The following is a 26,798-nucleotide window of genomic DNA, read 5'->3' on the forward strand; positions in this document are numbered from 1 at the left end:
ACATATTTATCCACCTTCTGTCTCAATTTCCTCATCTCTAAAATAGGGATGGTGACAATACCTACCTCTCAGGTTTCATAGGTGGAAAAAATAAATGAATTCATGTTAGAACTGCTCCTGGCACTTGGGAAACACCCAATAAACTCTTGCTATAAAGAGCAGCAGTCATCTTATTAGTTGTAGCACACTTCATGACACTCGTATGGAATTTCATTCTTAGATGAAACATTACTTAGCACTCGTCAACTAGGGCAGAGAAGCTCATGTGTAACTGCAAAGATGTCAAGTGAAGTCCGAAAATATCTGCGGAGGCAACACGTAAGCTCTCTCACCTTGCTCCTACAAGAAGTTCTTTCTGTCCTGGGTCAAATGTTAACTGCGAGAAATCCACAGCATTCTTCGCTCTGAACTCCTGCAACCAGGGGCCAATTTCTAAAGAGGAAAAATAAATAAATAAAAAGATAAAAATGAATTTTCCCCCCTCTGGGGACCACAGACAATGCACATCAAGTAGCAAACATTACATTTCAGAGGATTTGAAGGTCCCCCCAGGTGATCATTTAGGGGCCAGTGGAGGTTTCTGTCAGGGTGTCACATAATCCACACTGAGAATGTGTAAAACATAGAGGGCAGCTACCCAATAAAAAGGGAGCAAAGCATCAATGCTTGGTTGTGATTTACAAGCCAGATGTGCATTTTCCTTTAGCCTCTGGACTGGGCAGAAAATAACACAGCACTCACACGATTCATTAGAGGAATATTGAATGCAAACAGATCATTTCCTGTGCAGCTTGATGGGAAGGAGCCAAAGATGTGGAAAAATCACAAAAGCCATGGGAGCACCATCTGCCTTCTTTCAAAGTGGTCATTCCATTTCCCTGTCCTTTAGATTCCTATTTGGGCCCCAAGATTAGACTAGTTAAACACTCTCAGTCCTTTCTAGATGAGAAATTCACAGTAAATTCTAGGCCTCATTTGCATTTTTTTAAGGGAAATCAGAAAATAGCCACTCTTTAGAGACAGGTTTTTCACAAGCACTGTTAAATCCTATTAAATGACCTCCAGCCTAGAGTCCGATTATTACAACATGATAGTATTTGAAGAGGGACAGAACTCAGCCTTATTAGCCATTTTTGCAACTTTCATTAGCTCATTTATGACACGGAAAGAATCTTCAGAGTTTTCCGCCAGTTGTGCTGACCTTATCATTATCCTTGACAACTAACCATGTGATGTGATTGTCTTTTTCCTTGAGTTTAATATTTTGAGTGATGTCACACTGACTAAACAGGTGCATGACAACTGGCAAATCGACAGTTATTGGTTTGAGGAAAAAGTGTGTAGCACAGAAATAATCTCTTCCACAAAAACAGATGCTAAAAAAGATCTAATATGGAAATATGCACATGTCTTAACACATGTCTTGTAGAAAGGCCTTTGTCGACGTAAATGAGGTAGATTATTTCCAAGCAATAGCTTTGTGTAACAAATATGGCTTTTCTCTACTATCAGTTATTGGGGGAAAAAACGGACATGAACTGAAAGTTCTATTCTGCTTAAAGGAAACCAGTGTTGAATTATATAGAGATCTGTATTTGGTTTTTGCTATTTTCATGGTATCTTGATTGTTTTTAGTATTTTATATAAAATTCTTCATTGTATAGGCAAGTCAATTTTTTTAAAAATCCTTATTTATTACAAAATAAGTACAAGGTCCTGGAGCTATAAAAAGATGTTAATAAATGATCTGTTCCAGGAGTTTTTAATTCAGTTAGGGAAGGAGCAAAAATATCTTATTTAAACACAGTATCTATAGATACAAGATCTTTACAGGTATTTGTAGGGTTATAGGAAGTATTCATACATAGAAAGGAGAGATGACTGAGGGGCTTAGGGTCCAGGAAAACAGAGATCTGACCAGAGATTCACAGAACAGATGTGTCCTGAGGAAGCAAGAGTGGCATGTGGAAGACATGGTGTCCCCTGTGGCTGTAAATGGTATTGCTCATATTCCCTCCTATGGGGCCCCTGATCAGTTTCTCTGCTCTTGGGTGAGAACACTAAGCCTCTTATGTCTGCATTGCTCACTGCAGTGCCTGTAACTCAAGGTACAGTACTTTGAATGTATAGGCAATACTAAATGTGTGGAATGAAAAAGTAAGAAAAAGCTAGGGTCCTGTCTGTCCGTTCTTTTTTTTTTTTAATTACTTAAAATTTTTTTTCTTAATAATTACTTTTTATTTCTTACTTTAAAAACTTTATTTTATTTTATCTTCTTTCTTTCTTTCTTTCTTTTCTCCCTTTTATTCTGACCCATGTGGAGGACAGGCTCTTGGTGGTCCAGCCAGGCATCAGAGCTGTGCCAATGAGGTGGGAGAGCCAAGTTCAGAACACTGGTCCACAAGAGACCTCCCAGCTCCATGTAATATCAAAAGGCGAAAATCTCCCAGAGATCTCCATCTCAACGCCAAGACCCAGCTCCACTCAACAACCAGCAAGCTACAGTGCTGGATGACCTATGCCAAACAACTAGCAAGACAGGAACACAACACCACCCATTAGAGAGAGGCTGCCTAAAATCATAATAAGGCCACAGACACCCCAAAACACACCACTAGACGTGGACCTGCCCACCAGAAAGACAAGATCCAACCTCATCCATCAGAACAAAGACACTAGCCCCCTCCACCAGGAAGCCTACACACAAACTGAACAAACCTTAGCCACTGGGGACACACACCAAAAACAACGGGAATTATGAAGCTGCAGCCTGCAAAAAGGAGACCCCAAACACAGTAAGTTCGGCAAAATGAGAAAACAGAGAAACACACAGCACATGAAGGAGCAAGGCATAAACCCATCAGACCTAACAAATGAAGAGGAAATAGGCAGTCTACCTGAAAAAGAATTCAGAGTAATGATAGTAAAGATGATCCAAAATCTTGGAAATAAAATGGAGAAAATGCAACAAAATTTTAACAAGGACCTAGAAGAACTAAAGAGCAAACATACAGTGATGAACTACACAATAAATGAAATTAAAAATTCTCTAGAAGGGATCAATAGCAGAAAAACTGAGGCAGAAGCATGGATAAGTGACCTGGAAGATAAAACAATGGAAATAACTATTGCAGAGCAGAATAAAGAAAAAAGAATGAAAAGAATTGAGGACAGTCTCAGAGACCTGTGGGACAACATTAAACAAAGCAACATTTGAATTATAGGGGTCCCAGAAGAAGAAGAGAAAAAGAAAGGGACTGAGAAAATCTTTGAAGAGATTACAGTTGAAAACTTCCCTAATATGGGAAAGGAAATAGTTGATCAAGTCCAGGAAGCACAGAGAATCCTATACAGGATAAATCCAATGAGAAACACACTAAGACACATATTAATCAAACTATCAAAAATTAAATACAAAGAACAAATATTAAAAGCAGCAGGGAAAAACAAAAAAATAAAACAAAAGGGAATCCCCATAGGGTTAACAGCTGATCTTTCAGCAGAAACTGTACAAGCTAGAAGTGAGTGGCAGGACATATTTAAAGTAATGAAGGAGAAAAACCTACAACCAAGATTACTCTACCCAGCAAGGATCTCATTCAGATTTAACAGAAAAATTAAAAGCTTTACAGACAAGCAAAAGCTAAGAGAATTCAGCACCACCAAACCAGCTTTACAACAAATGCTAAAGTAACACAAGAGAAGTAAAAATCCTACAATAATAAACCCAAAACAATTAAGAAAATGGTAATAGGAACATACATACCGATAATTACCTTAAATGTAAAAGTATTAAATGCTCCAACCAAAAGACATAGACTGGCTGAGTGGATACAGAAACAATACCTATATATATGCAGTCTACAAGAGACCCATTTCAGACATAGGGACACATACAGACTGAAAGTGAGGGGATGGAAAATGATATTCCATGCAAATGGAAATCAAAAGAAAGCTGGTGTAGGAATTGTCATATCAGACAAAACAGACTTTAAAACAAAGACTATTATAAGAGACAAAGAAGGACACTACATAATGATCAGGGATCAATCCAAGAAGAAGATATAACAATTGTAAATATTTACACACCCAACATAGGAACACCACAATACATAAGGCCAATACTAACAGCCATAAAAGGGGAAATCGACAGTAACACAGTCATAGTAGGGGACTTTAACACTGCACTTTCACCAATAGACAGATTATCCAAAGTGAAAATAAATAAGGAAACACAAGCTTTAAATGCTATGTTAAACAAGATGGACTTAATTGATATTTATAGGACATTCCATCCAAAAACAACAGAATACACATTCTTCTCAAGGGCTCATGGAACATTCTCCAGGATAGATCATATCTTGGGTCACAAATCAAGCCTTGGTAAATTTAAGAAAATTGAAACTGTATCAAGTATCTTTTCTGGTCACAACGCTATGAAACTAGATATCAATTACAGGAAAAAATCTGTAAGAAATACAAACACATGGAGGCTAAACAACACACTACTTATTGACCAAGAGATTACTGAAGAAATCAAAGAGGGAATCAAAAAATACCTAGAAACAAATGACAATGAAAACACAGTGGCCCCAAACCTATGGGAGGCAGCAAAAGCAGTTCAAAGAGGGAAGTTTATAGCAATACAATCCTACCTTAAGAAACAAGAAACATCTCAAATTAACAATTTAAATTTACACCTAAAGCAATTAGAGAAAGAAGAACAAAAAAAACACCAACGTTAATAGAAGGAAAGAAATAAAAATCAGATCAGAAATAAATGAAAAAGAAATGAAGGAAATGATAGCAAAGATCAATAAAACTAAACGCTGGTTCTTTGAGAAGATAAACAAAATTGATCAACCATTAGACAGACTTATCAAGGAAAAAAGGAAGAAGACTCAATTCAATAAAATTAGAAAAGCAAAAGGAGAAGTAACAGCTGACACTGCAGAAATACAAAGGATCATGAGAGATTACTACAAGCAACCCTATGCCAATAAAATGGACAACCTGGAAGAAATGGACACATTCTTAGAAATGCACAACCTTCCGAGACTGAACAAGGAAGCAACAGAAAATATTAAGAGACCAATCACAAGCACTGAAACTGAAGCTGTGATTAAAAGTCTCCCAACAAACAAAAGCCCAGGACCAGATGGTTTAACAGGAGAAATCTATCAAACATTTAGAGAAGAGCTAACACCTATCCTTCTCAAAGTCTTCCAAAATATAGCAGAGGGAGGAACTCATTCCCAAACTCATTCTAAGAGACCACCATCACTCTGATACCAAAACCAGACAAAGATGTCACAAAGAAAGAAAACTACAGGCCAATATCACTGACGAACATAGATGTAAAAATCCTCAACAGAATACTAGCAAACAGAATCCAACAGCACATTAAAAGGATCATACACCATGATCAAGGGGGGTTATCCCCGGAATGCAAGGATTCTTCAATCAATCAACGTGATACACCATATTAACAAATTGAAGAAGAAAAACAATATGATCATCTCAATAGATGCAGAGAAAGCTTTTGACAAAATTCAACAACAAGTTATGAAAAAAACCCTCCAGAAAGCAGGCATAAAGGGAACTTTCTTCAACATAAAAAAGGCCATATATGACAAACCACAGCCAACATTGTCCTCAGTGGTGAAAAACTGAAACCATTTTCACTAACATCAGGAACAAGACAAGGTTGTTCACTCTCACCACTATTATGCAACACAGTTTTGGAAGTTTTAGTCACAGCAATAAGAGAAGAAAAAGAAATAAAAGGAATCCAAATCGGAAAAGAAGAAGTAAAGCTGTCACTGTTTGCAGATGACATGATACTATACACAGAGAATCCTAAAGATGCTACCAGAAAACTACTAGAGCTAATCAATGAATTTGGTAAAGTAGCAGGATACAAAATAAATGCACAGAAATATCTTGCATTCCTATACACTAACGATGAAAAATCTGGAAGTGAAATTAAGAAAACACAACCATTTACCATTGCAACAAAAAGAATAAAATTCTAGGAATAAACCTACCTAAGGAGACAAAAGACCTGTATGCAGAAAATTATAAGACACTGATGAAAGAAATTAAAGATGATACAAATAGATGGAGAGATATACCATGTTCTTGGATTGGAAGAGTCAACATTTTGAACATGACTATAGTACCCAAAGCAATCTACAAATTAAATGCAATCCCTATCAAACTACCACTGGCATTTTTCACAGAACTAGAACAAAAAATGTCACCATTTGTATGGAAATACAAAAGACCCCGAATAGCCAAAGCAATCTTGAGAAAGAAGAACGGAGCTGAAGGAATCAGGCTCCCTGACTTCAGACTATACTACAAAGCTACAGTAATCAAGACAGTGTGGTACTGGCACAAAAACAGAAAGATAGATCAATGGAACAGGATAGAAAGCCCAGAGATAAACCCACGCACATATGGCCAACTTATCTTTGATAAAGGAGGCAAGAATATACAGTGGAGAAAAGACAGCCTCTTCAATAAGTGGTGCCTGGAAAACTGGACAGCGACATATAAAAGAATGAAACTAGAACACTCCCTAACACCATATACAAAAATAAACTCAAAATGGAATAAAGACCTAAATGTAAGGTCAGACACCATCAAACTCTTAGAGGAAAACATAAGCAGAACACTCTATGACATAAATCAGAGCAAGATCCTTTATGACCCACCTCCTAGAGAAATGGAAATAAAGACAAAAATAAACAAATGGGACCTAATGAAACTTAAAAGCTTCTGCACAGCAAAGGAAACCATAAACAAGACGAAAAGACAACCCTCAGAATGGGAGAAAATATTTGCAAATGAAGCAACTGACAAAGGATTAATCTCCAAAACATACAAGCAGCTCATGCAGCTCAATATCAAAAAAACAAAACTAAAGTAAACAAATAACCCAATCCAATAATGGGCAGAGGACCCAAGTAGACATTTCTCCAAAGAAGATATACAGATTGCCAACAAACACATGAAGGAATGCTCAACATCATTAATCATTAGAGAAATGCAAATCAAAACTACAATGGGATATCATCTCACACCAGTCAGAATGGCCATCATCAAGAAATCTAGAAACAATAAATGCTGGAGAGGGTGTAGAGAAAAGGGAACCCTCTTGAACTGCTGGTCGGAATGTAAATTGATACAGCCACTATGGAGAACAGTATGGAGGTTCCTTAAAAAAATAAAAATAGAGCTACCATATGACCCAGCAATCCCACTACTGGGCATATACCCTGAGAAAACCATAATTCAAAAAGAGTCATGCACCAAAATGTTCATTGCAGCTCTATTTACAATAGCCAGGATATGGAAGCAACCTAAGTGTTCATTAACAGATGAATGGATAAAGAAGATGTCGCACATATATACAATGGAATATTACTCAGTAATAAAAAAGAGTGAAACTGAGCTATTTGTAGTGTGGTGGATGGACCTAGAGACTGTCATACAGAAGTAAGTCAGAAAGGGAAAAACAAATACCGTATGCTGACACATATATATGGAATCTAAAAAGAAAAGAGAGTGAAAAGAAAAAAAGAAATGGTCTGAAGAATCTAGGGGCAAGATGGGAATAAAGATGCAGACCTACTAGAGAATGGACTTGAGGATAAGGGGAGAGGGAAGGGTAAGCTGGGATAAAGTGAGAGAATGGTATGCACATATATACACTACCAAACGTAAAATATATAGAGCTACTGGGATTCAGCTGCATAGCACAGGAAGATCAGCTTGCTGCTTTGTGACCACCTAGAGGGGTGGGATAAGGAGGGTGGGAGGGAGGGAGATTCAAGGGGGAAGAAATATGGGGACATATGTATATGTATAACTGATTCACTTTGTTATAAAGCAGAAACTAACACACCATTGTAAAACAATTATACTCCAGTAAAGATGTTTAAAAAAATTGAAAGAAAAGAGGAAAAAAAGGAGGAGAGAAAGAAAAGCAATGGCAACTCAAATAACCATTGGGAAAGGTATACTGAAATATAACTGTAAAAAATTTACCTACAGGTTACCTCCTAAGGTAATGGAAATAAAAACAAAAATAAACAAATGGGACCTAATGAAATGTAAAAGCTTTTGCAGAGCAAAGGAAACTAAAAACAAGGTGAAACAACCTTCAGAATGGGAGAAGGTATTTGCAAATGAATCAGTGGACAAAGTATTAATCCCCAAAATATATAAACAGCTCATGAAGCTCAATATTAAAAAACAAACAACCTAATCCAAAATGGGCAGAAGAACTAAATAGACATTTCTCCAAAGAAGACATACAGATGGCCAAGAGGCACATGAAAAGCTGCTCAACCTCACTCATTATTAAAGAAATGCAAATCAAAACTACAGTGGGGTATCACCTCACACCTGTTAGAATGGGCATCATAAGAAAATCTACAAACAATGAAGGCTGGAGTGGGTGTGGAGAAAAGGGAATGCTCTTGCACTGTTGGTGGGAATATAAATTGATACAGCCATTATGGAGAACAGTATGGAGGTTCCTTAAAAATCTAAAAATAGAACTACCATATGACCCAGCAATCCCACTACTGGGACTATACCCAGAGAAAACCATAAATTAAAAAGACACATGCACCCCACGTTCATTGCAGCACTATTTACAATAGCAAGGTCATGGAAGCAACCTAAGTGCCCATCGACAGATGAATGGATAAAGAAGTTGTGGTGCATATGTACAATGGAATACTACTCATCCATAAAAAGCAACAAAATTAGGTCATTTGTAGAGACATGGATGGACTTAGAGACTGTCATACAGAGTGAAGTAAGTCAGAAAGAGAAAAACAAATATCGTATGTTAATGCATATATTTGGAATCTAGAAAAATGGTATAGATGAACCAGTTTGCAAGGCAGAAATGGAGACACAGATGAAGAGAAGTAACATATGGACACCAAGGGGGGAAAGCGGGGGGGTGAGGTCGGTGGGATTGGGAGATTGGGATTGACATGTAGACCCTAATATGTATAAAATAGATAACTAATAAGAACCTGCTGTATAAAAAATAATAATAAAATTAAATTAAAAAAATTATTTACAGGTTATTAGTCTGGACTTGACCTCATTTGTGATAGCAAGGCTCTGAAAAGTTTGCAAGCAAGCACTCAACACATTAAAGCAAATATCTTAGGAATACAAATGAGCCATTGATAGGCAGGAAAGAGGAGGGAATGGAGACAAGAATATTAGCTTTAAAAACTAAAAATGATACGATTTAGGTAGTGGCTATGAAAATGCAAAGATGTGATGGGAGAGTCCAGTTGGCTTCATAACTAATTGGAGAAGAGGCCAAAGGGAACAAGTTAAAGAAAACAAAACAGTTTTGAGATTCAATGAAGACAAGAATAATGATGACTGAGACATAGATGTCAGGGGCAAGGCTGGTTTTAGAGAAAGCTAATGGCTTCAGGGGAGACCAGGCAGAATGCTACCTATGAAAAATGTCCAGTGACATGTTGACACCAAAGTCAGTCATCGCTAAGCTTCCCTAAGACCTAGAAGTGTCAGTTGAGTTGTTTTAGTTCGAGAGGCTCATCCTACAGATTGGAAACCCATGACCAGGGAGCCCTGCCAGAACTACAGTCCTGAGTCCACTTCTAGGGCTCCAGCCCCCCAAACTCACAGTTGCCAGAGCTGGGCACATGTCATAGTCAAGGCATTGAGGGGCTCTAGGTTGTGTGAGGGAAGAACAGAAAGCCAAGGGCTGACCCTTCTATTCCAGAGTGGAAATGTGAGCTACATAAAGGGAGAGAAGACTGAAAAGGCAGGGCGAGAACTGTTAACGCTTCTCCCATGCATCCATCTTTCTTTTCATTGAGAAGAATTGCAAGAGAGTGATCAAAGGGAACCAGGATGAAGACACATATTTCAGATTTTGGTTCCTATACTGAGCAACAGGAAAGTGACTACACTACTTCCTAAAGTAACTTCAAGTAATAAAAGGAGCCACACTAAGAGGGGAAAATGAGTTCACATCATAGAGTTCTGTCAATATTGCTCAATTTTCCTTATTTAAATTTCTAATGAGCTCCCCTATTAAAACTGTATATTTTTATGGTTAACACTAGATCAAACTTCGTCAATCTGCATATTCTCTTCTTTTCTTATTTCATTGTGGGTCCCCCTCCAGAGGGTCGGAATATTTCATGATATTTGCATAATGCACAATCTTCCATGTTACTGGTTACCATGAGGACCTTGAAGGAAAGTTCCTGCACCAATCCATGTCTAACTGAAAATATTCCTGCATCATTACATACCCTTTTGACTTCCTATATAAGATCAGAATCACAGTGTTCCATTCTCTTTTTGAAGACCAGTCCCTCCAACTTTTCTTCAATCCCATCTCTTCCTTCCTCTTTAATGCCATCCCTAAATTACCTCTTTTTTCCTCTATCATCTCCAATGTTACCAAGTCCCCTCTCCTCTGCCTGTAAGAATATGCATACTCCCAGCATTTAAGAAAAAAACTTTTAAAACATTTTTATTACACTCTTTTGTTATTACAGATTCAAACAGCCAAACAATATACATAATAAACTCCCAAGCGCAGCATGTTTAAAAGAGCTCAGTTGGTTTTACATGTAAGTTTCGCCAACTCCTTAAGGAACATATAATCCCAGTTTTATACAAATTATTTCAAAGATTAGACAAACGGGTAAAGCTTCTCTTCTCTCTGCAGTTTTGAAGCTATTATAATCTTCATAATCTTGATACCAAAGCTGGACAGGATATTATGAAGAAAGGGAAATCCTGGGCAACCCTCATTTAAGAACAGGGCTGAACACATTCCTAAGGTAATATCTAGATTAACATATGACACACAGTGATATGAACACACACAGGTACATACACACGCACTATTTCATATGGGATAGGATTTATCCTAGAGACACAGGGATGGCTCAGCAAGTGTGACATCAGAAAATCTACCAGTAGAATTCTCCACTGCAATAACAGATTTCCATAATAGCATGAAGAATTCATCAATGCTGCTTTCTAAGTACTCAGAAAGTGAACAGGTATGGATGCATAAGTAGAGGTAAGAGAGAACAGAGTCAAGTAAAGCAGGAGAGGAGAGAGCGCTAGGGCAGGTGGTGATGAGCAAGTTCACCAGAGGCCAAAGAAAGGTCAGGGGTGGACAGGAGAGCAGGATGGGCACACAGCACATGGGGAGCTGGGAAGACACAATTTTCAGTAACACTGACTTTCTTAATAAGTCTCATTACCCCCAAATAATGAGTTTATCTTTTCCCCCATCCCTCTCTTCTGATCTTGCTGAAAGAACCATATGATGAAATGGAAATTAAATATGGCAGCCAATATGACCACTGTTTGAAAGTCAAGTAGTGACATAAAAACCTATAAATTCAAATTGAATATTTTATAGATAATTTTAAATATTTGATATCAATCATCCTAGCTAATCCATTCATTACACAAACATGGTTGTTGAAACATGGCCTGTGTCAATGATTTTCTATTACAAGGTTAGCTGTTATGATTCATATTTGCCTTCTCTTACTACCATATAGGCACCCACACGATTGCTTTATAAACAGTCTAGCAAAGGTGTACTGATTCAATTTTTAAAAGAGCTCAGTGTTACAGCTTCAAGAAATAATGACTTGAATGAACATGTATCTATTACTAAATCTGGTTTAAATAATTGGCATATATAAATTAGAGACTAGTTTAACAGATTCAAGTTCATCTCTCCCCACCCACCAAAAAAGAAGAGAAAAAGGAAAAGGAGTAAAAGTTACTATTAAAAAAAAAAAGCAAAAACTCTAAAGCTGTCCAAGTTAGTGATGGTGGTATGTTAAGAAAGCCTTTTAAAGCCTGATAAGTAAGAATCACAGTAAGAGTCTGCTGTTGAAGTCCAAAAGTCAGAAGTTCAGAAGTCCTGTCTGAAATTCTTCAAGTGATTATAGTAGATTTCAGCCCCAAAGCCTCACGTGGTTGTTGAGTGGCGGAAAAATTGCAAAATACGTCATCAGGGAGGGAATAAGCAAATTCACAAACATTTATGCTTGGGGAAAAGTATATCAGAATAACTGATGTCTCTTATTCATGCTTTTTTTTATTATCTATATTTTCAGTGTTTACTTGGTTTCAGAAACTATATTAGATATTTTTACATGTTAACAGTTTCTTATTTAATTTAATGTTCATAATCCTATGAGGCTAGACCTGTAATTTTTGTTGTAGAAATATTTTTTTTTAATAAAAAGCCCTGAGATTTTGACAAGTTAAAGATCTTGCCAAATGAAACAAAGTGGGAAGCAGTTTAATTGGAATTTAAACCCAGGATAGGACTAAGGCAATATTTCCATAGGTCCAAATTAAAAATCAACTTTCCAAGGCATGTATAAAGTACATTCATCCGTAGCACCTAGTAATATATCAGCATGGATTAATTTAGTGAAAACGTGGTCGCCACCCACCAAAAGAGAGAAGAATTGGAAAGGAGGGAATTGGTGGTAGCCTTCCAATGAGGGACAGGAACGGTCCAGCCCAGGCTGTCCACCGGTCAGGGCACAGTTTGAAGAAGGAAGGCCCCAGAGGAAAGCAGAAAAAAGCCAGGGCTCGCCACAGGTGACAAGGCATCCAGATGAAGAAGATGGCAAAAGTGCAAAATGTATCTCCTTCACCATTGTTTTCCAAGACAAGTCCTGGTTACATGGGCTAACTTAGAAATATGCAAATATTCTATGCCTTACTTTAGTTTTGTAGAAAGATTGGAAAGTATCAGGCCAATTTTGTTTCTCCAAATGTATCGACCTCAATTATTTTAAAGATAACTCCTACCCAGAACTTAGTAGAATGAAAGTAATTACAGTAGGACATGATATTAATTATCCTGCAATCCACCTTCCTTATGTTATAGTTGATAAAACTCAGGGCAAAGAAGTTACATGACCCCAGAGTCATAGGCCAATGAGTGGCAAAGTGGAAAACCTCAAGTCCTGTGACTCCTTTACCAATATATATTCTTCTCCATCACAGCAGGAGGACACCCAAGTGGAAAACCATGGACCGGTCTCTGTCAGACTTATCTGAGCACATAAAACTTCCCAAACTGTAGCATTTTAAGGGACCAAAATATCTATATCTATATTTAGGTATATATTTCTATATTTAAACATATATTGGTAGATCCATGTGTATTTACATATGTTTATTAACACATATATACATACATAGATGTATAAATATGTATATACTTACATATATATCTAGATACAGATATATAGTTGTACATATTTATATCTAGATACAGGCATTAATATGTTCATTCATATATACACATATGTGTGTATACATATGCATTTACATAAGTATATGTGGAGAGATATAAATATATATACACACACACATATATCTTACACACGGAAGACTTCAGTAAAGAGGAAAATGGTCTCAAAAACTTGCTACAGGAAACGATCAAAATGTTCCATTGATGTGAACTTTTCTTTAAAATAAAACAAAAATATGGGCCTCCCTGGTGGCGCAGTGGTTGAGAGTCCGCCTGCCGATGCAGGGGATACGGGTTCGTGCCCCGGTCTGGGAGGATCCCATATGCCGCGGAGCGGCTGGGCCCGTGAGCCATGGCCGCTGGGCCTGCGCGTCCGGAGCCTGTGCTCCGCAACGGGAGAGGCCACAAGAGTGAGAGGCCCGCATACCGCAAAAAGAAAAAAAAAACAAACAAACAAAAAAAAAAAAACAAAAATATGCAATAATAACCTGTTAGGTAAATTAAAATATTTTTATATCAGTAAAAGCGAAATAGTACAACTACCAAAAAAGCATAAAGTATCTTTTATTTACACTTTTATTTGCAAACATGACACATAAAACACAGCATTTTAAAATGCTAACAGTGCTTTGCCAGATCCTTTTTGTTTTTAGCTGCATATCTGCTCACCATGAGTCTAGAGTTTTATCAAGTCTCTTCATATGTTTCTTTGCAATGACATATAATAATCCATTTCTCACAGGTTCACTATAAGAAAAATCCACAAACTGCAAGTTGTACAAAATATTTGTGCTCTGGAATTGGGTTCTTCTAAAATTTACTGCTTCACCTTGGACAGCCTGCCTGGTGGATTTGTAAGAAATCAAAAAGTTATGATAGTTCATTTTTCTTGAAGTGCTCCTGATTTGGGTGTTCTTAACTCAAACGCAATTTAAAAACCACAAGTCTCAAATTAGGCTATGTTTTACATCCTGGAATCCATCGTATAATAGGTATTCACAACATAAATAGACATTAAATAATAACCACAAATTAGTTAAATTATAGAAAAGAATGCATATATTATTCTAGGAAGGGCAAAAGCAGAGAGCCTCTATCAGGGGGTAGCTGTAAGATGAGGCTGGCCAGGGGCAGGCTGAGGGCATGCTTCACTCTGAGAAGGACTTCTTGTGTGACTTTTGGATATAGCATTTCTCAAAGTTAGATAATTGCAGGGTAACACAGAACTAAATAAATGCATTTCATACTTATCCTGGGTATGTATTTTAAGAAAAATCTTAGGAAACAAAATTTCAGTGAGATCAACTACCATTTCATAATGAAATGAAATGTACTCCCTTTCTGAATGAAGTGTAGGATTTGTGATTTCCACTGTTTCCCCAACTTTTCATTCGTTTGCATGATTTTCTGGTCATATCAGAAACACTTGTTCATTCTCAGGATCTAAATGTAAGTGTTAGGTGAGAACCAGGCTTCTCTGGTCCCCCAAATTCTGAGTTGTCCAGCAGTTACCGGAGACACACCTGGCAAGATATAAAGAGAAGCTTCTGGAAAGTTGTTAGTGAGCTGGGTTCAAAATCCACCTGGCAGGGGGTGTTGCCTTCTCTTTTGTTTATAACTTTTAAGATAGTGGAAACCTGTTTCATTAAACCATCTAGAGCCCTTATTGCTGGTGACTGCAGGATAAGAAACCAGTTAATCAGTGACAGGTTTTACTGCTGGATAGCTCATACAAGAAGTGATTTCTATTCATCCATCCATCAAGGAAGATTTTTTTTTTTTAGTTAAAAGATTATGCAAATTCATATGTAAACTAGGCGAGACCCTCAAATTCCTGGCCTGTGGCTGGCTTTGTCCTCCAGGTTGTGAAGTTGGTGCCTGGGCTGTCCTGCCCTGAACTCTGCTTGGCTTATAAGCACCCTAGTCACCCACAGGAAGGTCTGGTGCAGAAGGTCTTAATTTTGCCTTGTGACTTGAAGCATATGACTGTGGGCTATAAAATCTAATTGCAAAATCTTAATGTTGTGCCAGAGGACATTAAAAAGTAATTTCCTTCAGATTTACAACTTCAGAATTACAAATGATGTTAATATGATGAAAAGTATAAAAATGAGCGATTCCTATTCAACAGGCACTTAGATTATTCCAAGAGTCAGCTGTGTGCTTGTGTGTAAGCAGTCATGACCAGAAGTCTGAGAGGCACAAGTAAAGCCATTTGCCACTGGGTAGCGACAGGGATTGCAGGAGACAGTTTCAGGAATTTCTTAGAACCTTAGGGTAATGAGTTTTAAAATATTCTTACACTTTTTTTCTGCCACATACTCAGGAATTGCCAGACTTTGGCTTTAAGAAAATAAATCATTTGTTGATGCTAACATCTCTTTCTGACAATTCAGGCTCAGTTTCTTCTCTGTCTCCTTGCTAGTGGAAACAGCATATGTTCTCATCTAAGACTCTACCGCCACAGACCTCAGGAGTCAGGGGAAGGAGGCCTCCACCACTCAAGAGACAAGCTAGGGTTGTCCCAGGAAGTCTCCTCATTTGAAGACATGTGAAAAAGTCCCAAGGTGGTGTCTGCACAAGTACTGATTCTATCTGTACATCAGAACTAGAATGATTTCCAAAAGACACCCGGATTTTTCCAGGAGCTTTAGGGTTAAGCAACAAGACGATATATACCAAGAATATTCTTAGATAGTTTATGTAGTCAACTAATATTTCCTGAGTACCAGCTACATGGAAGAACCCACCGTAGGTACTGGCTAGGATACAAAGTTATGTAAGACAGACCTCTGCCTGCGAGACATTTATAATTTAGTTTTAAAAAGTGAGATATATACACAAGAGAGTTAAGCCAATGAAGAGAAATGCTTGCTGGTACCAAGGAAAGTGTGATGATAAATGTTCCAAGGCAACACTGTCTAATGAAAATATATTGCTACCTACACATGTGAATTTTTCCAGTAGTGACACTGAAAAATGTTGATTTTCAACAATAGTTTATTTAACCCATATAGCCACGATATTATTTTAACATGTTATCAAAATAAAAATTTTGGAGACATTTTCATCGCATGTGTATGTTCTAAGTCTCTGAAGGCCAGTGTGTATTTTGCACTACCTACCGTGCATCTCAGTTAGAACTAAGCACATTTCAACTGCTCAGTAGCCAAACATGGCTAGTGGCTACTCATTAGACAGCACATATCCAAGGTATTAGGAAAAGGGCCTCCTTGGTAATATAGAGGCATGGTTCTGTTACAGCCATTACTGAAAAGGAAATTAACTCTGGGTCTTCTCGGAACCAACTGCCAGCACCAGTTGCCTTTTTTTTTTTTTTTAACAAACTATAAAACAGGAAAATAATAGAACAATAGTATGTGTTGGGAAGAATATGTAAATTAATTCCCAGGAAGCAGCCCGAAGGGTACCTAAAGCATGGGAGGGTCTCAAGAAATACCAGTTCCCAACCTCACCACTGGGGGCAGTAAAGGGTGGTTTTCACCCATCTCACAATTTTACCAGGAGGATGGCTCTATTAAATCTTTTGACAACATCCTGCGGATGAGGCCACATATCTGACATCAGTTTTGCCTCCTCTTAGAACTATATTCACGTTCATGTATTGGGGTCGGCTAAAATGTTTGTTCGGGTTTTTCTGTATGCTGTTAGGGAAAAACCCAAACAAACTTTTTAGCCAAGCTAATAAATCACATTCTATCAATACCTACTCAGGGTGTAAGACCCCTGCCAAATTTAGAAAGGCATAAAGAACCATTCAAAACCAACTGAAAAAGTAACACCCTCTGTCAGAAATCTATTAATCCAGTGAGAGGTTGTTCAGAAAAGGGTTGACTCAGCAGGTCTGGGGTATTCAAACCCTGCACTTTCCAAATAAAGTCTGATCCTTTACCAGCTCCTGGGAGATAATCTCTAAGCCCTGATCCTTTACCAGCTCCTGGGAGATAATCTCTAAGATCTTGGCATATCCTGCCTGATAAGAGTGATTCTGTATACCCGGGAGCCCTGATTAGTGGTGGAGACCTTTGACCATGGTGTATCAGTCTGACCCCCATAGGAACAGGAGTCCAAATAACTAAGGTCAGCCACATCGGTGTTCCATGCCTACTGACTGAGTCCAAAAAAAAAAAAAAAGAGAAAACCCTGGACACTAAAGCTCAAGTGAGATTCCCTGGTTGGCACTATTCCATACATTTTCCCATACATTTTGTCATGCATCTTGCTAAGAGAATTGAGTGCTGTCCAGATGATTCCACTGGGAGAGAACAAACAGAAAATTGCACCTGCTTTCTCCTGGACTTTGCTCTATGTGCCTTTTACCTTTGCTAATTGTAATCTGTATCCCTTTTTTGTAATAAACTATAACAATGAGTATAACAACTTTGCTGAGTTCTGTGAATCTTTCTAGTGAAATCATTGAAACTGAGAGTAGTTTGGGGGACCCCTAACTCAGAGGTTATCCCCCTTGTGATCATAATCACAATAAATAAAATAATAAGACTGATATAAATATTCCTGGAAGGTATTCTAATACAGACATGTGGGTTTAGGTGAGTCAGAAATACACAGAAATCTCTCTCTCCCTATATCACAGGATTATGTAACCTGCTTTTCTAAGAAGAGATACTAGTTCCCTTGAACAGCTAAGACTCTCTTAGGTAGCCTGTCTACAGCTTTTCCAAAGGGGCAATTCTTTCCTAGGATCAAGCTCACCAAATTCTTTTTGTGAGTTGTAATCGACCTATGGCTGGAAAACAGGTAAATGTTATTGATCATATTATTAGTACATTTCACTGTGATTTTCTTCACATATTTTACAGCCCCCGTCCTGTTTTTTGTTTTGTTTTCTTTTTGTTTTTATTTTTGTTTTCCAATCCACTACAAGAAATTCTCTGCTTAGGAATTTTTACCTTGGATTCTTCCACAGAAACCAACAAGATAACAAGAGATTAACGAAAATGAGCAGACATTCCATTAGAGTATTCATTGTTCTATTCAATAATTAACACTGATATCCAATGAAGAAAGAAAGCCAAAATGCAACGGCCTTAGAGAGGTCTTTTAGGAGGGTTGGAAAAAAGAAAGTCAGATTCCAAGTCACGAGTGTCCCAGTCCTCTCGTGCAATTCACACACACATCTGAAGGCACATCCTTAGTTTATGATGTCCCTGTGAGCTTCCACCGACAGCCTCTGGAAGGCCATCCAATCTCAACTGGCAAGGCTGCACTCTGCGTGCACTGGCTTCCTCTGCCGGCAAGGTTCCATGGGCCATGGCCAACTGCCTTTGCTGGCCATCAGCCCCTCTCAAACCCCCCTGACCTTCACTTCTCTTCTGTTTTTCCCCAACAAACCCCCGCTAGTTGCACCACAATCAGCTCTTCACTGAACTCATTCCCACTTCCCCACTTTGCTAACCCGATTCCACCTTTTCTGAACGACCTTCCTTCCTGCTCTCTAACAAATATAGCAGGCTGGGAGCCACTTAAGAGTAGGGTGCAAGTTTATTAATATCTGTGTTTAGGATGTACTACAATAGGCCTCAAATGAATATGCATTTGACAATGACAATGAACACTGAATAATATAATGCTGAACATTTCAAGGCCCACTGCAGTCCCAGAATCTACGTGCATTCTTATTTAATAACCCTCACTAGCCATTCTCTATCCCTTCTTGTCCACCAGACATCACCTGTGTAATGTAATACCTCTTGGTTGTTGATGATGTTTCAGTGGCAGTTACGACCTACACCATTCTTTTAATTGTTTTATATGTGAACACGTTCATATACAAATAATGTTGTATATTTATCTTTAAAAGCCATTTTTACTATTTGGTAAAGTTGTTAATATCTAGGCTCTAGAACAGGGACCAGTAAATGATGGTCCATGGGCCACCCTGGACCCATTGCCTGTTTTGTAAATAAGTTTTTATGGAACAGAGCATTCTTTTGTGTATATTCTAGGGCTGCAATTGGGCTACACTGGCAAAGTTGAATACAGATTGCCTGACTTCCAAGGTCTAAGATATTTACTACCTGCCCTTTTATAGCAACAAAAATGTATTCAAGCCTCTGCCCTAGAAGATCATAAACTAAGAAGAGCTCAATAAATATGTACTACAGATAATTAAACATAGTAAGTATAATTCTTTAGTAACAGACACAAAAAATAATACACAACATTTAAGTAAGAAGGAACCTCTAGACACATCTACTCAAATGCCCCATTTTAAGGATGAGAAATCTGGAGTAATCAATCACCCTACATGATTTGCTCTGTAACTCTTAGCATCCATAATTAATAGCATTTCCAGAATATTTTATTCCATTAGTTTCATTTGTCCTTTAATATCTTTCAACTAAAGCAAAAAAAGGCACACAGAAAATCATTATTCTCCTCATGGACAAAAGTTGAGTGTTCCCTGCACAGAATCATTTTGAAACACCAGCTAATTACTATACTTCCATTTCCTCCCCCCAAAATAAATAAGCCTTTTGAAATTCCTAGCATGGCCTATCAGCTGATGTTATCTATGATTCCAGAAAACTTATACATCTCCCTCCCAGGCTTCCTTTGGGACCAGTAGCACCAAGTCAAACACTCAAGATGTTAGACTGAAAAAAAAACGTGGTTTAGATTCGAAACAAAAGCTGACATTTATGGGCTTTTATTCTCAGCAGAGGTGGTATTCTGCCTGACCCAGCATCCCCCAGAGAGCTCTGCACTCCACGCCTTCAAATCACCAACCTCCACAAAAATGAGTTCACAAGTGGTGCACAGTCAGAGGAGATTAGGGAGGATAGATGCTCTCTTTCCCTTTGTTTTGTCCACTCGGGGCTTATTTTGGTGACGCTGTGGTTGTTTTCATTTCCAGTATTAACCTGACAGGGACCATAAGGCTGAGTGTGTAAGAGCTGCTCTCATTCCCAGCAGGCAACCAAGCCACTGTGTGGACAAGCCAGGAGCTGGACTCCTAAACTCCTTGGAGAGAGTTGTGAATTCAGTGTCACAGTCCCATTTGCAATCTTTTTTTTTTTTTTTTTTTTTTTTTTTTTTTTGCGGTACGTGGGTCTCTCACTGCTGTGGCCTCTCCCGCTGCACAGCACAGGCTCTGGACGCACGGGCTCAGTGGCCATGGCTCATGGGCCCAGCCGCTCCACGGCATGTGGGATCCTCCCAGACCGGGACACGAACCCGTGTCCCCTGCATTGGCAGGCGGACTCTCAACCACTGCGCCACCAGGGAAGCCCCACATTTCCAATCTTGTTTTATGTTTTTCTTCACAAGTTCACACTCTCATTCCCTGATGTACCTCAAATGGTTTCAGAGACCCTTCCTGCTCTGTGCCCAACGTTCACGGCCGTCCTCATGGTCAGCTTTGATCACTGCTTGATCCCATTCATGTGTCCCCCCTGGACCATCCACTACCAGGCCTGTGGTGGCTTTCATCTGGCAGACACATAGCAACTCTGCATCTGGCCCTGTTCCAGGAACCAGAGACACGGTGGGATAATAGACAGAGAAGGTTCTTCCTCTCATTAGATGCATATACTAGGGAGGAGGACAGAATCAGGAACATAACTAATAAGCGCCGTGACGTAAATTGAAAGCATGACTTTTTAGGATGCGGCTTGGAGCTACATTATGCAGAGTACAGAGAAGACCACTCTGCCGAGGTGACACTTAAGCTGAGACCTGAATGACAAAAACAGTCACACAGAGACCTGGCAGAAGGGCACTCCAGGAGAGGGACCTGTCTGGGGAGAGGCCCCGAGGTGGGCATGAGCCAGGGTCAGCAGGCAACACAAACGAGGCGCGTGTCCTGCGAGCTGAGGCCAGGAGAGGCCAGAGAGAGGCAGGGCCAGCTCGGGTAGCGACTTGCAGGTGAAGGTGAAAAGTTCAGACTGAATTGTACAGGAGCGATTGGAAAGTTCTTGCTGTAAAGGGCCAGAGAGCATTTTAGGCTTTGCAGGCCATGTGGTCTCAGTCACAGCTACTCAACTCTACTGTGGTCACTACAAGCAAATACAGATGAGTGGGTGTAGCTAGGCTCTAATACAACAATATTCACACTGCTAGAGGTGGGCCAGGTCTGGCAACGCGTTGCGGTTTTCTCCAACCCCTGTCCTATGGCACAAGGAAGCCAAGGTGTGAGGGAAACGGGTGAGGATAGAGGAAGAAGCATGAGCTACTTTGCATTTTTTAATTTTTTTATTAAAAAAAAATTTTTTGGCCATGGCATGAGGAATCTTAGTTCCCTGACCAGGGATTGAACCCACACGCCCTGCAGTGAACGCACAGGAAGTGAGGAGACTTAACCACTGGACCGCCAGGGAAGTCCCAGCTTTGAATTTCTTAAAGCGCCTATGGTTACAGCGTGGAGAAGGACCCCAGGGGACTTAGAAGGCAGGAAGGGGGCTATACCTCAGCAGTCCAGGGGAGCCTGAGGGAAGGGGTGAACGTAGGAGGGGTTTTGAACTAGCTGATTAGGGAAAGAAGGAAATGTGAGGAATTAAGGTGACACCCAAGTTTTCCCCTAGATGACTCAATCTATGGGGACATTTCTGAAATAGGAGAGATTTGAAGGAAAATAAGTTTGGGAGTCTGGAAATCTAAGTGGAGATCCCCACTAGAAATCCCAGTGTCCATACGAGTAGGTAGGCACGGGGCAGTTCTGGGGCTCAGGAGTGGTTGAACTTGAGAGAGAGAAATCTGACACCCATCCACACGGAGATTATTTGATATGGTTTTCGACAAGGATGTTCAAGGAAGCAAGTTATTCCCACATTGAAAGTCAGCAGAACACCTTCTGGAATGTTGAGCAAAGGAACAAATAGACACATGCAAGGATGAATGAAGGAATGCCACACTCTGCATTCATAGGGTCATGTTGGCCCTCCCCCATCATCTCCAGCTCCTGTAGAGTTCACTGTAGAATTTGAAATCTAATCGCCCTGACGGTACTGAGCTTATAATTAATTTGACTACTTAACCCCCTCCCTGAAACCAGTAAGCCCTTTATTGTATATGTGCTTTTAAGTGCCTCCCAATTAGATACTGTTTCTAGCGCCATATATATAAATTCTAATGTGCTCCCTTGCCCTTTATAGGTCCAGTTAGGTTCCTAGCCTCCCTGAAGGTGCATTTCCTCTCCGTGGGCTCCCTTGAAAGACATAAACTCTTTTGGTGGTAATTAGATGGGTAACTAACATCCTTTTTGAACCAGTTACTAGATATTTGTTCTGATTTGTTTCTACCTTTTTATGTTGTTACACCCATTTTATCTGCATGAGCAGAAAAAGGAGGGCTGTGCGTCTGTGTGTGTGAAGAAAATTTAGTTCTGCCTGTCTTTGCCTCAGGGTATGGAATGTAACAGATGTTTCAGTACCTACAAATCTTTATGCTTTAAGAAAAGGATGAAGGAGGTGGAGTGGGCTGACTTGAAGGCTCTTGTGGATTCCAAATCAGACCAAAAAAAAAAAAAAAAAAGGCTTTGCACACAGTTACAAGAAGAGCAAGCAGAAAAGAACCCCTATGAAGTTCAAAGGGACCTGAGTTTAATCAGACAAAAACAATTTCTATAGCCTCAGGAACCCACTTGGTGAGCAAGGAAGTTGTGCATTATGCATTAAAGCCAGCAGGCATTTGAATTATTCTCTCTTTGTTTGCAACGAGTGTTCAAATAAATTCACCTCATAAAACAGACACTGAAGTGGACCAGACCCACGAATTAACATTGTCACAAAAAGCAGCTTCCTACTCTGAGCAAGAGAACACGTGGCCTGTCCGTTACAGTCCCTGCCAAACTCCCCTCTTCCTGGGGTCCCATAGCCTGGTTCACTTTGTCTCTTCCAATGATGCACTTGATATGACCATCAAGCTACCTCCTGACCTCACCAATGAGCCCAACTTCAAGAAAAAGCCCTGAAAGAAGGGGCAGCAGAAGCTGGCAAGACGTACAGTCCTTTTCCTCTGAAAAATCTTTCTTCTTCCTGGGCCCATTCACACCAGGCTTTGTCTGTTTCCTGCCTGAAGGTCACATGCATGGCCAGAACTCCATCTTATTAATTACAACTGTTGGCAAGCCATTAAAAATCTCATTTCATTTTACCGTTCACCCTCATTTTAACTGACTTTTCATAATTATAATTCCATCTTTGATATACTAGACCTATTAAATTTAATGCCATACAGAGATTTTAGAACTCCTGAAGAAAAGACCAATGCTGGACTGTGTCCATTAAAAAAAAAAATGTAGTCCTTGCTTGAGAATAAGTGAGGGGGAAACTGCAGAGAGTTCTATTTTCATGTGGAGAGAAAGAAAAGTCAAGTTAATTGCATATGGTCAGTATAATAATGCTGTCTCTCTGGAAGGGCTATAATTAGGCAGAATTGTTTTCACAGGCAGACCCACCAAGCCTATGACTACAGCTTGCATTAGTTCTTTTTTAAATTTCCCCACCTGCTATAAACATTTCTATTTTTATTCTTCCCAAAACATAAACACTACTACGTTAAAGATGCCCAAGCATAAGGGATCCTGACAATATTTTTATAAACTCTAGGAATACATATAAGCCTCTTTTCAAAGGTTGTGTCTATTAAAAGGATTACGGTGACGAGAGAGTAGCATTGTGACCCAAGGAGCCAACACTGAATTGGCGACATGAAGACGAAAAGCCCCCGGTGAAATGTCTCTTGTGACTGTGTTAGTACTTGTAATAAAGGGAGAAACACAGAAAAGTCATCTGATGCCCAGTGTAAAGATGAGAGGGTCATCAGAATCTTTCATGTCTTAACATTTATAAGGCCATTAAAAAATGAAATAATGCCATTTGCAGCAACATGGATGGACCTAGAGATGATCATACCAAGTGAAGAAAGTCAGACAGAGAAAGACAAATATCATATGATATCGCTTATATGTGGAATCTAAATAAATGATACAAATGAACTTATTTACAACCTAGAAATAGAGTCACAGATGTAGAAAACAAACCTATGGTTACCAAGGTGTAAGGGGAGAGGGATAATGTGGGAGATTGGCATTGACATATACACACTACTATATATAAAATAGATAACTCATAAGGACCTACTACTGTATAGCACAGGGAACTCTACTCAGTACTCTGTAATAACCTATATGGAAAAGATAAAAAAGAGTGGACCTATGTATATGTATAACTGATTCACTTTGCTGTGCAGCAGAAACTAACACAACATCGTAAATCAACTATACTCCAATAATTTTTTTTTAAATTTATAAGGCAAACATTCTTATCTCTACATCATACAGTATAATATCAATGAATACTTATGGATACATTTCTAATCCACTGTTTAAATCAAAGTTATTTAACTAACATTATTGGGACAAGAATTACGAGAATACATTTTCCAGTGCTGAAATTCAACTAAAAAGGTAGGAATGGTCAGGTTTAAACTAAACTGAACCAAAAGCAGTGAATTACCCTGGAATATATTGCAGTGACACTCCCTCACGATTCATGGAATCCTGTCACTTCTACTTCTTCAATGTGCATTCTTTGTCCCCTTTCCCCGGCCATGGCTTTGCTGTGGGCCGCGGCTACCCTGGCTGCGTGGAGGGTTGCTCCCTCGGTGCCCTGGCCCTGCAGTGTCCCCTGCCTGTGACCCCACGTCAACAGCCCTGGATGAAACGTCAGAAGAACCACACCAACCTGGCTCCTCTCCAACCCATTCTCTCTGCACTTTGGGCTCTAGCTGTACCAAGGACTTTTGCTCCAGGGGTTCTCCAAGACCTCCCTTACCCTCCCTTTCCTCACCTGGAGCTCTGTTACCTGGTCGTAGAGGCCAGCTGGGACAGCAGCTCTTCGGGAAAGCCCGAGTCTCCCGAGACAAGAGGAAGGATGCGTCCCACACACACATATGGTACAAGCTTTGCCCTATCAGAACCCGGGATGCCTTGTCAATTTGCCTGTTCATGTGACTGACTTCCCGCTTCCTGCATTCCCAGAGCCTAATACAAAGGCTGACACAAAGCAGGCACCCACTGGGGAAAAATGTATTTAATGAATGAATGGATGCTGGTTTAATGAACAACTGAATGAATGAATGTTGAACACAAAGATGAATGAATGAACATTAGTCCTTAGGTAGCTGCTCTGTGATGAAAACCATCAATCTGGAATATAAGACAAAACTGAGGATGTAGACGAGTTCTTTCAACTACATGTGGGTGGGCTGTCCCTCTGTAGTATAATAAAACCCCTGGAATCGAGCAAAGGAGACCCTTGTTTTGGCATGAGGTACATAATGAAGTACTTTTGCCTCAAACTTTTTGACTCCAGGGGCACAGCACTGGCTGAGAGCCCCTTGTAAATCTGGCAGCCAGCAGGGCAATGAGAAGCTTCTGTTAACCTGAGGAGGGGAGCATACATATGTAGGCGAGGAAGGAGCAAGCATCCCTCCCACCCAGGCCCCCAGCTCTTCAGGGGGACCCAACCCACCCCCTGCAACCTGCAACACACACACACAAACTGAGACATGCACAGAAGGCTGGAGCAGCATAGAACAAGCTCCTTCCCTCCAACACCAAGGGATGCAGAATTTTAGAGCCTGACCTATGCATTCCAACAGGTCAGGGTTCCAGGCCTTGCTCGGCTACATATGCACCACAGGCTTGTGGGCAAGCTACTTCATTTCTCTTAGCCTGTTTCCTGAGCTACATAAAAGGGTAGAGGCAGTGCCACATTATAGAAATTTCATAAAGACTAAAAACCTGTGGTATGTATTATAAACGACTCAATAAATATCAGTTGCTGGGTTGTGAGGCATTGTTAGAATTCGAGACTGCTATTCTTTATTTTCTTCATAACCTGTCATGATTATCAGCACTGTTTTCCTGCCATAGATTCCCTTTGTAACACAGTGGCCCAAATAATGAAGTGGCCAGAGAGGGAACTTCCAAATATCAATTCAGATTAAAGCTGAACTGATGACAAGCTGACATCCATGGAATCCGAAATGAGTCCTTTCTCTCATAGAGGGCACTTTCATACCCATAATAATTATTCCCGTACACCCAATTTTGTCCCTTCCTTTAAAAAATTCAAAAAGTCATCAATGCCAGCTTGCTCTTTCTTTACATTTGACACCACATCATGGTGGCTTGTTGAGCAGTGAAATATCCACGTTAGTGTAACTCAACCATTTTCTTGAGGGCGAGGGAAAAAAATCAACAAAAAACCATGGAAAAATTTACATTTTGAGGACAAAACGTCCACCCAGTTTCATAAAAACCACTGAGGCAGAGGAGGCAGAATGATCTGGAATTCCAAACTGTGATAAGAAAGTTATTCTTTGACAATCCTTCATGATTGATTCCCCTGAGGTCATGGTAACAGATTTTAGAATTTTTCTTGTCCTAATATTAGAGGCAGATAAAAAGAGTCAATTTTTGTTT

At 39.5% G+C, this 26,798-nt stretch overlaps 1 protein-coding gene across 3 annotated transcripts in view; it reads right to left on the reverse strand.

Annotated features, from left to right (window-relative positions):
• Nucleotides 1–26,798, reverse strand: part of SEMA5A (semaphorin 5A) — a 493,904-nt gene that overhangs the window by 259,259 nt on the left and 207,847 nt on the right. For all 3 annotated transcript variants that reach the window (XM_081231009.1, XM_081231008.1, XM_081231010.1), the window contains one exon: nucleotides 333–432. In XM_081231009.1, coding sequence (XP_081087135.1) covers nucleotides 333–432 — 100 coding nt within the window. The remainder of the gene's footprint in view (nucleotides 1–332; nucleotides 433–26,798) is intronic.

This window comes from Mesoplodon bidens, assembly GCF_964165515.1.
Source record: "Mesoplodon bidens genome assembly, chromosome: 4".
Taxonomy (NCBI): Eukaryota; Metazoa; Chordata; class Mammalia; order Artiodactyla; family Ziphiidae; genus Mesoplodon; species Mesoplodon bidens.